The 17,995-nt window shown below is 44.1% G+C and overlaps 2 protein-coding genes across 2 annotated transcripts in view; one reads left to right on the top strand and one right to left on the bottom strand.

Moving 5' to 3' along the window:
* The window catches only part of HMGCS1 (3-hydroxy-3-methylglutaryl-CoA synthase 1), a 367,459-nt gene that overhangs the window by 98,596 nt on the left and 250,868 nt on the right, over positions 1-17,995 (top strand). The window lies entirely within an intron of this gene.
* Positions 1-17,995, bottom strand: part of LOC309543438 (complement component receptor 1-like protein) — a gene marked incomplete at its 3' end in the record, with an annotated part of 147,562 nt that overhangs the window by 29,714 nt on the left and 99,853 nt on the right. The window contains exons 3-4 of the mRNA XM_082242911.1: positions 14,614-14,793; positions 4,612-4,797 (exon numbers count right to left, since the gene is read on the bottom strand). Of these exons, the coding sequence (XP_082099037.1) occupies positions 4,612-4,797; positions 14,614-14,793 (366 nt within the window). The remainder of the gene's footprint in view (positions 1-4,611; positions 4,798-14,613; positions 14,794-17,995) is intronic.

Raw genomic sequence — 17,995 nt, 5'->3', positions numbered from 1 at the left:
TCCTAAATGAACTCAGACGACTACAGGCAGACGTAGCGCTCATACAGGAGACACATTTCAGAGAGGATGGAGTGCCCTCCTTAAGAAATAGAAACTACCCTACTGGTTATCATTCAAGCAATAAAATTTCTAAATCTAAGGGGGCTTCTATCCTCATCTCAAATAAACTCTCATGGGAACATGAAGAGACATGTTTGGATTCTGAGGGGAGATATGTCTTTGTAAAAGGACTCTTGGAGGGAGCTAAAGTCACTATTGGTTCGATTTATACACCTAATACAGGTCAGGATATCTTTCTTTCTAGAACTCTTAAGGTCATGTTTGACTTCGGAGAAGGGCAAATTTTATTAGGAGGAGACCTAAATATCCCTCTAAATCCAAGTATCGATACCTCCTCCGGATCATCATCGGTGACTCTTAAAACTAGGAAGAAGGTAATCCAGATACTGCACAAATATCAACTTATGGATGTATGGCGTTTACAGCACCAAGGAGAAAAAGATTATACATATTATTCAATGATACACAAAAAATATACTAGAATAGATCAATTTCTAGTTCCCCATAGACAGTTGCAATCAGTGATAAAAACGGAGGTGGGTAGCATAGCATGGTCGGATCATGCCCCGATAGTGATGTGCTACTCACTTTCAGAAAGAGAGAAATATACAAATAGATTTTGGAGACTGAACGAAAGTTTGCTCCAGATTCCAGAGGTGAAGGAGGATGTTCAGAGGGAGCTCCAATGGTATTTCCAAATAAATGACAGACCTGAATGCGACATAGGCATTTTATGGGAAGCCCATAAAGCTGTGATTAGAGGAGTATTGATAAAACATGGATCTCGATTTAAAAAAGAACGGAAGAAACAACTAGATGTATTGTTGAATGAACTACATGAAATAGAAATAGTTCATAAACAAAACGTATCTGCAGAATTAGAAAGAAGTAGGAACGAAATACGCAAACAAATAACAGATTTATTGCAATATAAAGCCAAGGCAGACCTCCAGAGAAACCGAAGAGCAGGATATGAGTCTGGGAATAAATGCGGAAGAATGCTAGCTAGAGCAGTCAAAGAACAGGAGTCCAAAATATTTATCCCATATATTAACTCTCCTAAAGGCAAAAATTTGCATTATTACCTAAACAAATAGCGAAATCTTTTGGAGACTTTTACTCCGCATTATATAATTTGAAAAAAGACAAAATAGAAAAAATAAACATTGATTCCTATATTAAAGACTCTGGAATGCCAACACTGCCTGTGGAGATTAGAAGGGAGTTGGATATGCCGATAACTCTTCTAGAGGTCCAGCAAGTTATTGAAGGGACAAAATCAGGGAAAGCTCCAGGCCCAGACGGTCTAACAATACAGTACTATAAAGTATTTTTCCAGATTTTGGGACCATATTTGACAAAATTATATAATGAAATGGGCCATAATTCTGACTTTTGTAGAGATTCTTTGGGAGCACATGTGACAGTGATACCCAAGGAGGGGAAAGACCTAACCCTCTGTGGGAGTTATAGACCAATATCGCTGTTGAATGTGGACCTAAAGGTCTTCGCAAAGATTATTGCAAACAGACTAAGACAACATCTAAACACTCTGATACATCTAGATCAATCAGGCTTTATTCCTCAAAGAGAAACGAAAGATAATACAATAAAAGTATTAAATTTGGTACATATTGCGCAAAATACTCATCTCCCTTGTATTTTTTTAGGAATAGATGCAGAAAAAGCATTTGATCGCATTAATTGGGAATTTATGTTTTCTACATTGAACTTTATAGGAGTAGACAAAACTATGCTTCGATGGATTCAAGCTATTTATTCGTCACCATGGGCTCAAGCAAAGGTAAATGGGATATTATCAGAATCTTTTCCCATTAAAAATGGGACAAGACAAGGTTGTCCTTTATCCCCTATATTATTTATTTTATCTTTAGAGCCATTTCTCTGTCGAGTGAGACAAAACACAGATATATCAGGAATAGTACAGGGAGATAAGCAATTTAAAGTTACTGCATATGCAGATGATCTGATGTTTTCACTCACGAGACCAGAGATATCATTGCCAAATCTATTAAAAGAATTTGAAATATATGGAAGATTATCTAATATGAAGATTAATCTTGATAAGTCAGAAGCCATGGGAGTGGGAGCTTCTCCTTCATATTTTCATAATCTGAAACAAAACTTTGGGTTTAAATGGACGGAGAGAGCGATCAAATATTTAGGAACATTTATTCCCCCTAACATGAAGAAAGTATATGAATATAATTTCACCCCCCTTTTGAATAGAATAAAAACACTTCTGGAAAAATGGAACACAGGAATACACTCCTGGTTCGGTAGATCAAATTTAATAAAAATGTCTATTCTTCCAAAATTCTTATATCTTTTTCAAACTTTACCTATCAGAATTCCAGTTCATTATCTCAAACAGGTCCAATCAGTATTTATAAATTTTATCTGGGCAAAAAAAAAAAACAAGATTATCAGTCAAATATCTAACCCTTCCAAAAAAATATGGAGGTGTGTCCTTACCGGACATACGCAGATATTATCAAGCTTCCCATCTATGTCGTCAAGTTGACTGGTGCAGACATCAGGAATCCAAATTGTGGATACATGTGGAACAATCTCAAACATCAATCCCCCTGAATAGGGCCGCTTGGTGTTATGACTATCTACCGGAAACTTTGAAAAAGCATCCGCTGATAGGTAACACATTAAATATAGTTTCACAAGTATATATAAAGGGGATGGAAAATAATTCAGACTCCCCTTTACTCCCTGTTTTGGGAAATCCAATGTTCCCTATGGGAATGGAAAAAGGCCCATTTGGAGAACTAAGGAAAAAAGGTTGTTTCCAAGCCTCACATTATTTGAAAGGAGATAAGTGGCCGACATTGGAGATATTGATGAACAAAGAAGATACCTTTGGACTTCCGTTCTGGAGGGCCCTACAGGTACATCATTACCTTGAGACACTACCACATCCTCAGAGTTACGGAAGACATGAAACAATCTTTGAAAAATATTGCTCAGAAACAGGAACCTTAAACCACACGCTATCTAAAATGTATAATTTGTTAGTGACACCTAAAGACCAGGCTAAATTACATTTTCTAAATAAATGGGAAGAAGAAATTAATTGTACCTTTTTCCTCGGAACAGCAACAAAAAATAATAGATCGAGCTTTTCAGTCTTCTATATGTACCAAAATACAAGAAACAAACTATAAAATCTTAACAAGGTGGTATTATACCCCTCAGAGACTGAAAAGTATCTATCCTAACACATCGGATAGATGTTGGCGCTGTCAAGAGGAAATGGGTACAATGATACATATATTTTGGACATGTTCCAAGATAAGAGGATTCTGGGAGGAGATCAGAAGGATAATACAGAAATTTACGGAGGTAGAGATCCAAATGGATCCTGCCTTCTTTTTATTACAGGAATTAATAATGTCAACAAAAAAATATAAAAGATCCATAATAAGTCACTTAGCAAACGCAGCCAGATCATGTATCCCTTTGGGGTGGAAAAAAAATACTCCACTCTCTATAATTGATTGGATAGAGAAAGTGGAGGAAATAAATAAAATGGAAGATCTGACTCTAACAGCAAATCATAACAGAGAGAGATATAGACAGACATGGGAGGGATGGAATGCTTTCATCCTCTCTGAAGAAGGGAAAACCCTTAGAGAGTAGAGTAATGGGGAAGTTTGAGAGATTCGCCATTGGATTTGGGAAGAACGGGCAGGGGGGTGTGGGGAGGGAGGGAGGGTAAGGGGGTTGATTTTTTTTTTTTCCCTTTTTTTTCTCTTCCTTTTGTGGAAGAGTGTTGCTATGGTTGTTTATGGTTATGGGGGGTAAGGGTAGGGAGAGGTAAAAGAAAGAGAAATGGAAAGGTAGGAATGATTCCATGTGATAAGAGGGGAATAAATAAACAGGCCATTATAAGTTAGGATAAGGAATAGGACAAATATTCCTACTCCCAAATGTGTATCCTTTGTTATATATTTGATTTGGCTGTTAACTTTTTTGAAATGTAAATGTAAATTCCTTTTCACTCTCTAATAAAAATAAAAAAATAAAATTGAAAAAAAGAAAATGAAGAAACCTAACACATTTTTCAGTTCTGCTTAAGTTGCACTCATTCAAAGTCACATCAAAATCACATCTATGTGATGCAGGTGTGACTTTCATGCGACTTTTGAGGGTTTACATTCAGGTCTATGGACCTTAGGTTGCATGAAAGTTGGACCAAAGCAGTGCAGGAACTACTTTGAAGTCCCTGCGACTTGTGGCTTCACAGATATGAGCGCTACTCATCGGGAAACATGGGGTGCAACTTCCAAATGGGGTCCAAAGTCGCATGACAATTCGCACAAATGTGAATGGGGGCTAAGAGTCTTTTCTTCTATGTGCAACTGATAGCGCCTTTAAAATAATTAAAAATAAGTGTATGCATAAATTAATATGAATGGGAAGAATAAATATATAAATTAATACCATAGTCTAGCTGTGCTTTATTTAATTCACTCCATAAAATTTTTTTTTTAAAAAGTCAGTATTCGTTGAATTTACCCTGCTCACAGGTTGGCAATTCGGGATTCCACTGGAAATCTTTTCCACAGGTTACTCTGCTTGCACCGTTTAGTTTATAGTATGAATCACACTCTAGTGTTATCGAATTACCAACACTATATCCATCAGTTTTCTTCCCTCGCATTACTTTTCCATTTAACAATCTAGGCTCTGGACAGAATGCTCCTGTGAAAATAATAAAAAGGCAAGAAACAGCAAATTTAGTTGTGCTCTTCCACAAAGCCATCCTTTAGAATGAAAAAAAAAAAAACGTGCATATACTGTGTGTATATATATATATGTATAGTTTTGAAATGTTTTTTTTTTTCTCCTTTTACTCCTTTCATTTATCTATTGCACATACACTATATTACCAAAAGTATTGGGACGCCTGCCTTGGCACGCACATGAACTTTACTGGCATCCCAGTCTTAGTTTATAGGGTTCAATAATGAGTTGGCCCACCCTTTGCAGCTATAACAGCTTCAACTCTTCTGGGAAGGCTGTCCACAAGGTTTAGGAGTGTGTCTATAGGAATGTTTGATCATTCTTCCAGAAGCGCATTTATGAGGTCAGGTACTGATGTTGGCGAGAAGGCCTGACTCGCAGTCTCTGCTCTAATTCATCCCAAAGGTGTTCTATCGCATACCTCCCAACAGTCCCGGATTCCGCGGGACCGTCCCGCAATTCTAAGTAAGTCCCGGGGTCCCACGGATCTGGGCTGAAGTCCCGGATTCCCAGCTCCTTACAGCTACGCCCCCCGCCTCAGATGAAGGACAGCTCTGCCCTCCGCCTTCGGCTCCGGTTTCCTGCCTGACGTGTCTGGTAAGCCATGTAGTAAGAGTGGACAGTTCTGCACCTACCTCTGACTTCAGTGCCGGACAGCTCCGCCCCCGCCTCCGATTCCATTACAGGATAGCTCCGCCCAGCCTCCGACATGGGACAGCTCAGCCCCCGCCTCCGGCTCCAGGGAACAGCTTCGCCCACCGCCTCCAGCACGGGACAGCTCCACCCCCTCCCCCGGCTCCATCACGGGAAAGCTCTGCCCCCGCATCCAGCATGGGACAGCTCCACCCCCCGCCTCCGGCTCCATCACGGGATAGCTCCGCCCCCCGCCTCCAACACGGACAGCTCAGCCCCTCCCCCCGCCTCTGGGTCCAGGGAACAACTTTGCGCCCCGCCTCCAGATCCAGCAAAGGACAGCTCCACCCTCCGGCTCCAGTGAAGGAGAACTCTGTACCCCGCCACCAGTTCCTGCATCATGCCTGTCAGCGCCTCCTACTTGGTAAGAAGAGCCATGTAGTAGCTTGGCACACTGACAAGGAAGTGGAGTGAGGGGGGACTCAGTGACAAGGGGGAGCACAATGACTGGAGGCTACACAGAAGAGGGGGGGCACAGTGGCAGGGGGAACAGAGTGGGGAGGGGAATTCTGCTAGAAATGGAGATTGTGGGTCTTGTGCTTAAAGAAGGAGGAGAGAGATTGGGTTGGAAGGGGGAATAGAGGAAATGAGGATTGGTGCTGGGCAGTGGCGGCATGCGTCTGGCCCTCTAATCTACATGCGGGGTGCTGGACGCATGGAGTTCAATGGGTTTTTTTTTTTCTGAAGCACCTGATTAGAGCCAGAGACTCTAATAGGCTTCAGGAAATGGTGGGTCCGGGACGCAGAGCACTGCGCCATAGCCCACCCATTTGTGTGACAATAGAGAATAAAAAATTGCTATTGTCACACGGATCCTCCGAGACCCGTTTCCTGATTGGCCGAAAGGTGAACCCATGCCATTGGCCGAGGAGGAGGAGGAGGCGGGAGGACTCGAGGAGACGCAGGGAGACGCAGGGGACTGAGGAGAAGCTGCTGCTGCAAATCAGGTAAGTGCATTGGTCACTCTGCATTGAAGGGGGCACGCTGGTCTCTCTGCATTGAAAGGGGGCACGCTGGTCTCTCTGCATTGAAGGGGGCACGCTGGTCTCTCTGCATTGAAGGGGGCATGCTGGTCTCTCTGTATTGAAGGGGGCACGCTGGTCATTCTGCATTGAAAGGGGGCACGCTGGTCATTCTGCATTGAAGGGGGCACGCTGGTCATTCTGCATTGAAAGGGGGCAAGCTGGTCTCTCTGCAATGAAGGGGGCACGCTGGTCTCTCTGCATTGAAGGGGGCACGCTGGTCAATCTGCATTGAAGGGGGCAGGATGGTCTCTCTGCATTGAAGGGGGCACGATGGTCTCTCTGCATTGAAGGGGGCACGCTGGTCTCTCTGCATTGAAGGGGGCACGGTGGTCTCTCTGCATTGAAGGGGGCACGCTGGTCTCTCTGCATTTAAGGGGGCACGCTGGTCTCTCTGCATTGAAGGGGGCACTCTGGTCTCTCTGCATTGAAGGGGGCACACTATACCTTGATTACTGAAGGCCCCTTTCACACTTTTGTGACCTCACAAAGTCACGCAATTTTTTTACCGCGTTTTTTGCCGCAAAGCAATGCCTATTACATTTTTCTGTTCGCGCGCCCCCAAACATTTTGAGCACCAGCCGCCACTGGTGCTGGGGGAATTTTTTTTTTTGGTGGGGGGGGGGGGGAATTTTACTGGAAAGGGGGGTTGTGGAAGAAAATTTGTCCTGGGCAAGTGGAAGAAGATTTGTGCTGAGAAGGTGGATTTGGGTGGGAGGATGTGTGATAGAACTGGGAGAGGACTTGTACACATGTGTGGGATGTGGGGGAGAGAGGATTTGTGCTGGAGAGGATTTGACTCAGGATGGGGGAGAATTTTTTCTGAGAGGTGTACTGGGGGAAATGAGGTGAAACTTTGTGTCATGAGGGGGAATTTGCATTGCATGGGAGGATTTGTTTTAGGAGGGGGGGGGAGGATTTGTACTTGGGGGGGGGGGGGGGGTCATCATGCAAATTAGTGCTTTTATTGTTTTTTTTTCTTTGGAGAGGAGGGATTGGTAAAGTGGAGGAGAGTATTGCTTGGGGGGGGGGGGGGGATTTTGCACTCTCCTTACCCCTACACTGTGCATTACACACCCCTGACTCCTGCACTCCTTTTGTTTTGTACACCTGACTCTTACTCTGCATTACATACTCCTGACCCCTGCATTCTGTGGATAACACTCCTGTCCCGTGCATTCTGTACATTAAACACTCCTGTCCCCTGCATTCTGAGCATTACATACTCTTGACCCCTGCATTCTGTGGATAACACTCCTGGACCCTGCTCTGTGTTGTCATGTACTCCTTAACCCAAACCTAACTAAACCTAATACTGACTGCAACACTCCCCAATCCCTGTGCTCTGCATTACACACTCCTGCACTATATTCACAATACTGTACATTATATACTTCTCACCAAAGTCTTCATTGTCTCAACATTTGCTGGTTGCTATGCAGTCCCTGACTATTTTAATAAGGTTCTTCTTTAAGGTAGGCTCAGAAAAAGCAATCAAAGCATATTTTTAGGTACAATGAAGCTTGGGTTATGTTAACCACGCCCCTTAAGCCCCTCCCACTTTTACACCTTTGGCCACAACCACACGTTTCCACGGCGCACGTAGTAGGTCACTCCTTCCCTCAAGTGTCCATCATTCTGAAGTTCAAATGTTGGGAGGTATGCTATCGGGTTGATGTCAGGACTCTGTGCAGACCAGTCAAGTTCCTCCACCCCAAACTCGCTCATCCATGTCTTCATGGACCTTGCTTTGTGCACTGGTGCACAGTCACGTTGGAACAGGAAGGGGTCATTCCCAAACTGTTCCCACAAAGTTAGGAGCATGAAATTGTCCAAAATGTCTTGGTATGCTGACATCTTAAGGCTCCTTTCACACGGTCCACATTCCGTTGCGGACCATTCTCTGCTCAGCGGGGGTCCATCCGCCGATCCCCGCTGAGTAGGCGGATGACAGCTCCGTCTCCGCACTGTGCGGAGAGGGAGGTGTCAGAGCCCTGCTGCTCTATATGAGGAATCGGATGAGAGTGGACCGCCTGTCCGTTCTCATCCGATCACATCCGATCCGCTGGACGGATGGAAAATAGGGTTTCTATCGTCCGGATTTCAAGGACAGGACTGGATGCAGATGGCAGCGGGTGTCAGCGGACATGTCTCCTCTGACATCTGCTGCCCCATAGGGATGCATTGAGGATCCGATCACATCCGCCTCAAAAACTCACAGGCAGATCTGATTGGATCTAAGAGTTCCCTTCACTGGAACTAAGGGGCCAAGCCCAACCCCTGAAAAACAACCCCCCACCATAATCCCCGTCCACCAAATTATTTGGACCAATGCACAAAGTAAGGTCCATAAAGACATGGATTAGCGAGTTTGGGGTGGAGGAACTTGACTGGCCTACACAGAGTCCTGACCTCAAACCAATAGAACACCTTTGGGATGAATTTGAGTGGAGACTGCGAGCCAGACCTTCTCGTCCAACATCATTTCCTGACCTCACAAATGCGCTTCTGTAAGAATGGTCAAACATTCCCATAGACACACTCCTAAACCTTGTGGACAGCCTTCCCAGAAGAGTTGAAGCTGTTATAGCTGAAAAGAGTGGGCCAACTCAGTATTGAACTCTACAGACTAAGACTGAGATGTCATTAAAGTTCATGTGCGTGTAAAGGCAGGTGTCCCAATACTTTTGGTAATATAGTGTATTTATTTTTAGGAATATTGTTTCAATATGTACGCCCCATATATGAATAACTTTACCCAACAATGTCACTTTCCTAATAACAACTTGTTTCTAACTAAAAAAAAAGTAGATTTATTAAATCAATGCATATTTGTTAAAGCGGAGTTCCTGCTGAAAAAAAACATTTTAGATAAAAATACTCCCGGGACAGTCAGGGCTAGTACATTCCACAATGGATAGCCTCTGAACTGTCCCAGGTCGTACTTACCTTGTAGAAGAAATACTTACCTTGAAAATGTCTTGTCCAGCGCTGCCATCTCAGGTGTGGGCAGCTGAAGCCAGAGCGTCCTCTTCTGCGTCCTCTTCCGTGTCCTCTTCCGTCTTCTTCGCTCCCACAATGCACTGCACCGGCCCCGCCGTCACTTCCGGGGCAGGCTCGTCATCCCTGCACAGCTTCTGGGCATGCCCAGAAGCTGTTTAGCAGGGAATGATGCGCCTGCACCGGACATGACGAGCGGGATCGGTGCAGGCGCGTTGACTCCTGGGAGCGATGACGTTCAGCTCCCAGGAGTCATCGCAAGCAGGAAGTGACGGCGGCGGACGAGTCCGCAGAGGGAGGAAGAGGAAGTAAGGTAAGTATATTTTCTTCTAAAAAAAAGGTAAGTAAAGAAAAAAAAAAGTGATTATCCAATTGTTTTACAGGTGACACTGAGCAAGCAGATGGTGAAAAGTCACTTTTTAGGGTGGAACTCCACTTTAATCACTTGCCTACCGGGCACTTTCACCCCCTTCCTATCCAGGCCAATTTTCAGATTTCAGTGCTCTCACGCTTTGAATGACAATTGTGCGGTCATGCTACACTGTACTCATATGAAATTTTTATCATTTTTTTCACACAAACAGAGCTTTCTTTTGGTGGTATTTAATCATTTCTGGGTTTTTTATTTCTTACAAAAAAAAAGAAAAAAGACAGAAAAGTTTGAAAAAAAAAAGTTTTTCTTATTTTCTGCGAGTAAATTTTGAAAATAAATAACATTTTCTCCTTCACTGATGTGCGCTGATGAGGTGGCACTGATGGGCACTGATGAGGTGGCACTTATGGGCACTGATGAGGTGGCACTGATGAGGAGGTACTAATATGCCGCACTGATGAGCACTGATAGGCGGCACTGATAGGCGGCACTGATAAGCACTGATAGGCGGCACTGATGAGCACTGATAGGTGGCACTGCTGGGCACTGAGAGGTGGCACTGCTGGGCACTGAGAGGCGGCACTGACGGGTGGCACAGACGGGCGGCACTGACGGGCAGCACTGATGGGCACTGAGAGGTGGCACTGCTGGACACTGATGGGTGGCACTGATGGACACTGACGGGTGGCACTGATGGGCGGCACTGATGAGCACTGATGGGCAGCACCATCAGTGCCCACACTCAGTGCCCATAGTGCTGCCAGTCAGTGATCATCAGTGCCTAGATGAGCAGGCACTGACTGGCAGCACTATGGGCACTGATTGTGGGCACTGATGGGGGGCACTGATGGCTGGCACTGTGGGCACTGATGGTGGGCACTTAGTGTATTTTATTTACCTTGTGTAATCAGGGCACTGGTGATCAGTGCCCTGATTACATTCCTCTGTGTCCCTAAACGGGTGATCGGCTCTGCTCCTTCCTCACACGCAGTCTCCGTGTGAGGAAGGAGAGCTGGCGATGAGAGATGATCTCATATGTTTACATATGAGATCATCTCTCATTGCATGGGCCGATCACGTGGTAAATGGCCGCTGTGATTGGCCATTTACCACGATCTGTGATTGGCTGTGTCCAAGGGACACGGCCGACACAGATTTTCCCCGATGCGCGCTCGCGGGAACGCGCGGGGAGCCTGTCTCTGGGAGGCCGTTTTAAGAAGGCCTCCCGGAAATTCGAGTCCGCGCTGCAGCCGTACTTCGGCTCAGGGGCGGATCCAGGGGGGGGCAACGGGTCAATTGCCCCCCCCCCCGACATCCAAAGGAGCTTCCCTGCAAATTGGTGCTCTGATAATAGCACCGAAGAGAGCACTGGGGACACAGGAAGCAGCGCTGTATTACACAGCCAGCAGAGAGAGGGTGGGGCCGGGAGCTCCACTGACGCTCTGACCCTGCCCCTTTCAGCCTGTGCACTTGGTAATGAGCTATTGTAATTGGAGCTGAGAGCCCCGCCCCCGGACTTCTGCTCTGCATTGCTTAAGCCCCCGATCGTCGGCCGACAGATCGGCCGTCTTTTGTCCAGGGCTGTCGGTGTCTGTTGAAAAATGCAAAAGACTGCACAAGAATTTTGTCTGCCGACTACAGCCGACTGCAGAAGTGATGTCATGTAATGGTTAACTTTCCCTGTGTTTTTCCTTTTCTGAGCATGCCCAGTCTTGCAAATCTGCGGTCTGTCGGCCGAATTCTGTACTGACTGGCGAACAATCGGCCGCTCTGGTGTCGGCATACAAAAATTTTAATGCTTGCATGACAGATTCTTTTCGGCCGAATGTGCGCTGTCGGCTGTCGGAGGCATCATACTAACAAGCCTACAATCGGCAGATCGGTCGTCGGCCGAAGCTTTTCGGCCGACGATCGGTACGTGTGTACGGGCCTTTAGCCAGCAAAGTGGAGCTCCTGGCCCTGGCCCTGCCCCCGCCTCATGCAGCCTGTGTACTGTGGATGGAGTAGAAGGAGAAGAGCTATGAGTGGATTCCCCGCCCCCGGACCTCTAATAGTTCCTGATGGCCAGGTATGTTTTGCCCTCCATAAACAGCCTGAATGCTAGCCTGAAACCCTGAGCTGTGCATATCTGTGCATTTTTGAAAGGCCTCGGACCATCTCCTGTGTGTCCCCCATCTGTGTCTCCTGTGCTGTGTCCCCCATCTGTGTCTCCTGTGCTGTGTCCCCGTACTATTACTGCGGCAGTGTGGCTCCCCTGAGTCCTGCCACATAGATCTACGTCACTGGAGGAGCAGTGGTTTCGGCGGTGCCCCCGCTCCCGATTGCCGCCTTCCTCCCCCGATCGTCAGGGAAGCTGTGAAAAGACCCGCCTGCTTATGTAAACAAAGCAGGCGGATCTTCTCAGTAACAGGCAGGAAGAGATCAGCAGATTCAGCATAGCAGAAACTGCGATCTCTCTGTGTGTGTCACAGAACATTTAACCCCTTGATCACCCACAATGTTAACCCCTTCCCTGCCAGTGTCATTATTACAGTAACAGTGCATATTTTTAGCACTGATTACTGTAGCAATGAGCAATGTCACTGGTCCCCCCAAAAGTCTCAAAAATGTCAGTTAGGTGTCCAATCTGTCTGCCGCAATGGCGGTGTCCCGCTAAAAATCTCTGATCACCATAACTAGTAAAAAATAAAAAATAAATAAAAATGACATTAATCTTTCCCCTCGTTTGTAGACGTGATAACTTTTGTGCAAACCAATCAATATGCACTTATTGGGATTTTTTTTTTTACCAAAAATGTGTCAAGAATACATATTGGCCTAAAATGATGAAAAAATGTGCTTTTAATTTATTTTATTGGCTGTGTTTTAAAGCAGAAAGTAAAAAAAATATCTTTTTTTTTTCAGAAATGTCGCTCTTTTTTTGTTTATAGCGCAATAAACAAAAATGACAGAGGTGATCAAATACCACCAAAAGAAAGCTCTATTTGTGGGGAAAAAAGGACATTATTTTTTTTTTGTGTTGGGTACAGCGTTGCACGACCGCGCACTTGTCAGTTAAAGTAACACAGTGCCGAATCGCAAAAAAATGGCCTGGACATTAAGAGGGTAAAACCTTAAGGTCCGGAAGTGGTTAATAAAAAAGGAAACATGTAAGCTTGGAATAGTAGCACACACCCCTCCTCCTCCACATAGGCAGAGGAAGGAAGAAACATGCAGAGCTGTGCTGTGAGTATACCAACTCTCTGCTAATCTATCTCTATGCATCCACCCCACACTTGTATAAAGTACTCGAAACCCATACTTGAGTAAAAGTGCTCGATCAAAAAGTGACTTGAGTAGAAGTACTAAAGTATTCAACATTTTTTGTACTTAAGTATTGCAAGTAGTTTTTTTTTTTCAATTTTGCTACTCAAGTACTGAAAGTAAAAGTACAAGTACTGTGTTATGTAGTTATTAAAGTCAAAAGTTTGAACATCATATTGTTTTTTATTATTTCAAATGATTAACCTAAAGGGCAGTCACAATTCCTTTGGCTGTAACTTTTTGTAAACAAAAACAGATAAAGTATGTCCCTCCCTTAACCTTTAAAGCATCCCTCCTTCTCTTACCTGCATGTTTTTTTTTTTTCTCCACAGCTTATTGGTGCGCAAAATCATATATAAACCAATGTGATATACAATATATTCCAATAATGAAATCAAGGAAGAGTGTATGAAATCAAAGTCAATAAAAAGTCCATATATATAATGCCATAATGCCATAATACCATATATATGTGACAAAACAAGATGAATATATTTTCAAAGGTGCAGGAATCAAACAGGTGCTATTCCAAATAATAGGTGCAGACTCCCACCACCTTGTGGATTTCCCCCTTACCCGGCAGATGAAGGTAAGTGCAAAATAATATCCAAATATACTCTTCCAGTGAAACAAAACTGCAAAACCTGTGCTCTCAACTTCCAGTGAAAAAAGCAAAATCAGCCTCTTACCAGAAAAAAGGTCTATGTACGCTTGTGACTCTCCTTGGTAGGGGGAGGTTCCCTTTCCCCTTAACAGCAGATATGTAGACCATTTTATTTATACATACAGTAGCATTTATTTTCGTATGCGCTGACTTACACATGACATTATACACATTTTTTGAACTTCATGAAACCTGCCATCTACTGTTCTGGCAGTGGTAATTTTTATAATTGTAACGAGTAACTATGCAGCACAAAAAAAAATATCGGAGTAGAAGTATTGAAATCATCGAAAAAATGTAGTGAAGTAAAAGTGGAAGTGGGAGAAAAAAATTATACTCCTGGAAAGTACAGATACCGCCTTTCGGTACTTAAGTACAGTAGTGAAGTAGTTCTACTTAGTTACTATACATCTCTGATCCACCCCCACACATATTTTCAGCTGCTTTTATTTCCTGTGTCAGGGAACGTGTCAGAAGTTATCATGCTGATAACAGTTGAACGGAGCAGCAGAAAGACACGGAACTTAAAGAGATAAGTAAACACTACAGATATACTGTATGTGCCCAGGCCAGATTTAATGAATGGGGTTTACATCCACTTTAACTGCAGGACAGAAAGATGGGGTCAATGATCTAGGTCAGGGCCAGGATTGACTGGACAAAATTATATCTTTGAACATCTAAAACAAATCTATATATTTTCTATCTTTAATACTCACCTTTACATTCAGGTGGTGATGGGTCCCATCTACTATCAATATTACAAACTATAGTGTCTGATCCTTCCATTGCGAAACCTCTATTACATTCAAATCTCATCACAGAATTTAATTTGTATGGACCAACAAATCCTAAAATCTTTCGTGAGTGTGGGACTTCCGCTGGCTCACAGTTCACTTCTACAATAAAAAACAAGCAAGGATTATGACTAATTCATAACTAACAAATTTATAATGCATTTTATCACAGTAAATTATATAGAGTAGGGATGCACTGATCTGCCCCATGTTCAGTTTAAGCAAACCTGTCAAACTAAAAATGCCCATTTTCTGTGCTAATAGGCAAGGGGGTGTCGTGGGAGAGGGCACTGCCCTGGGGAACATGTACCAATGCGCAATCGTTTATAAAAAAAAAGTTATATTCGAACAGGAACAGTGATTTTTTTTTAATGTTAAAAGTGAAACATTAAAAATACCAATTCCTTCAAATAACATACCTATGGGAGTGCCCTAATGCTGCCTGTGAAGGGGGTCATCTAGGTGATGCATAGAATATTCTGCAGCAGCAACAACATTTACAAGCGGAAAAAAGTGTTAATAATTGCTGGCAAATGACATTTCACTGTCAGCTTTTTTTTTTTTTAAAGGATCTGCTATATATTTCGGGGGCCCTTTGGAGGGGTCTGTATGCTGTTTCTATTCTTTGTAAATGTCAGTTTTGCTGTAGCACATGTTACAGCATGAATAAAAAGGAAAATTTGTGTAAAGGCCTCCCCCAAAATACCAGAACATTTGGTCATCTGGTATGAATTTTAGGAGGGTACCTTATGCAAAAAGATTGTAACATATTCCCAGGAAATCCATACCAGACCCTTTAAATCTGGTGTGGATGTTAAGGGGGATCTCCATGCAAAAACAAAAACAACAAAAAAAAGCTTGAGGTCTTCCTTAAAATCAATGCCAGTCCATATTGTGAGCATCAGGAAATGGGGAGGGGGCTGTGCCCCCTCCTGAACCATATGAGGTCTCGTGCCCTCAACATGGTGGTAGTGCCCTGCAATCCCCATGTTGGTGAGGACAAGAGCTTCTTTCCCACAACCCTGCCTGGTGGGTATGGGCTTATCAGAATCTGGAATAATAATAATAAGAGGGCCCCAGATATCTCCCCCACCAAATGTAGAACCCCTGCTCATTCCCAAAAACAATTAAATAAAGGTACCAAACTAACTGACAAGTCCTTTATTAAAGGCTATATTTGGGCAATGTTATGTGACCTGGGGATTCCTAGCCATATAAAAGAATGGGGCAGGTGATGTTAGTGGATGGAAAGAATGCGACAGATGCAAGCACCCGCTGCTTACCTAGCTGGAAGCTGTCACATTTCTCCATGCTGTATGCACTAAAGGTTTGGTATTCCAATAAATGTCCAAACAACGAGCACTTCCCTAATATATAGCCTGATTTAAAATGAATAGTCATTGAATTAAATTAACACTAATCATCTAACAAACTGCCCTGGGTAGTTAGGCATTATATTGGGAGTTTTTATAGTCAAGACAACTGTTTTTAGGATTTTTGAAAATGTAATTCACAGTTCTCTAAAAGACTAATTATAAGGTTTTCCAGGTAAACGTATTAATAAAAAGCCCACTATTGGTTTAAAATCACACCTAAATCTAGTGTGCTCAGGCACTTGAGATACATTTGAATGCACATATTATGTGACTGCTATGCATTTGACATATACTATTGTAGTGCCCTCCTAGATAGGTGCTAGGAAGGAGAGTAGTTTGCTCTGCCTGCTTAAAAGGGGAGTAGCAGGTAAAATATAGCCTGCTCCATCTGCTTAACAGGGAAGCCTGATCAATAGTTATGCCTGTTGCATGTGTCCATGTGTGATTCATTTGGGCTGAGGGAGTGTCCCCACTGTATCCAATAGGTGAGCATGGTGGACAGTGGAGGAAACCCAGCCAGTAACACACAGGCTTTGTAACTATCCCAGTGAGTTGGCACAAACAGTGGTGCATCCTGGGATATGTTATAAAAGCCAAGGGCACATGTGACAGGGTATCTTTGGGTGGGAAGCCAGGTCCCAGGAGGAGGGTGATGGCTGTCTCTCCTTCTGTCTGTATGGAAGGTGGTCACAGGTGGTCGGCCTAGTGAGCCAGAAGTGTGGTGCTGAGCCAGGAGGTCCAGTGGATGCTGACAAGTGGAGTTGGAGGCAGAGCAACCTTGGGAAAAACAGTGTCCGTGAGTACTGGGAAGCTTGCCAGGGGTCTGCCCAGGAAGGGGACCACTCTAGTGGAGAGTCAGTGGACAGGGGCTATAGCATGCACAGCAAGTGAGAAGGGGGGTGCCAAGTTAGGACCCTGAAGAGAAACTATAACAGGATCATATTTTTTATCTTCACTTCAGTGACAAGGTGAAGCAGCGGCCTTGCCGCACACTACAGCTAGTTGTCCTTAGATTTGTGCATAGTTCATAGTTGGGAGTATCCCACTCATCCCTTCTCCTTTTCCCTGTTCCAAATAAAACACAAAAACCAAATCCCCTGGACTGTTCATTGTCTGAGCCAAGCATCTAAAGTGATAAGCTTCTACAGACTATTGCTACGAGTAACCCAGGGGAATCCAGAAATTGCAATTCTCAGCAGTCCTCTAGGGGGGGAGTGCTACATTTGGGGCTCATCCAGGATATCGCCCTGGGTTACCGGAATGGATGCTAATGGCAACGGCCACAGAAAATTTCCAAAAATGTAATTTTTCTCTCAAGAACTGTGATTGAATGCTCAAGAGAAGTGTGAGGCCTGCTCTACAGGAGATAGGGAGAGTGGGATGAAGAATCAAATGCACAATGATGGTTGCCAACGGCAATGGAAGAAACTTTGTTTGAACTGTAAATTGTCTGCTCAAGTAATGTGCTGGAGAGTGGAAGAGTTGCATTTTACTGTGAAAATAGACTGTGCCTGCTTAACAGTAAATGGTGCAAGTGTGGACGGAGAAAATGGTGGCCCAGGGCACGTGTATCGGTGTGCCGGGAGCCATGTGTCTCCTAGAGCTATGCAGGCAAATGTTGACCGTGCATCCAAAGACAGCAGGACATTCTTCCAACATAGTGGTGTAGCAGGTTTTCCAGGCATTGGGCCTGATATGGGTCTGCCATTGTTACTTGTTACCTCTCCAGTCCATGTGAGCTGCGACCCTGGGTGTGAGCACTGAGACATTGACAACTCCGGCATCTTTGTTTTGTTGTTTTATTGGATTTAAGGGGATGGGAGAAGGGAATGAGTGGGATACTCCTTTAGGCTCAACTAGGTACAACTTTGGGTCTTTCTCAGAAAAATATCTGTTAACGCTGTCTTGAAGCCAGCCGACACTAGCCA

Source organism: Pelophylax lessonae, assembly GCF_965119305.1.
Source record: "Pelophylax lessonae genome assembly, chromosome: 1".
NCBI classification, from domain to species: Eukaryota; Metazoa; Chordata; class Amphibia; order Anura; family Ranidae; genus Pelophylax; species Pelophylax lessonae.
The sequence above is the reverse complement of the archived record's forward strand: the minus strand, read 5'-3'. Positions and strand labels throughout refer to the sequence as shown.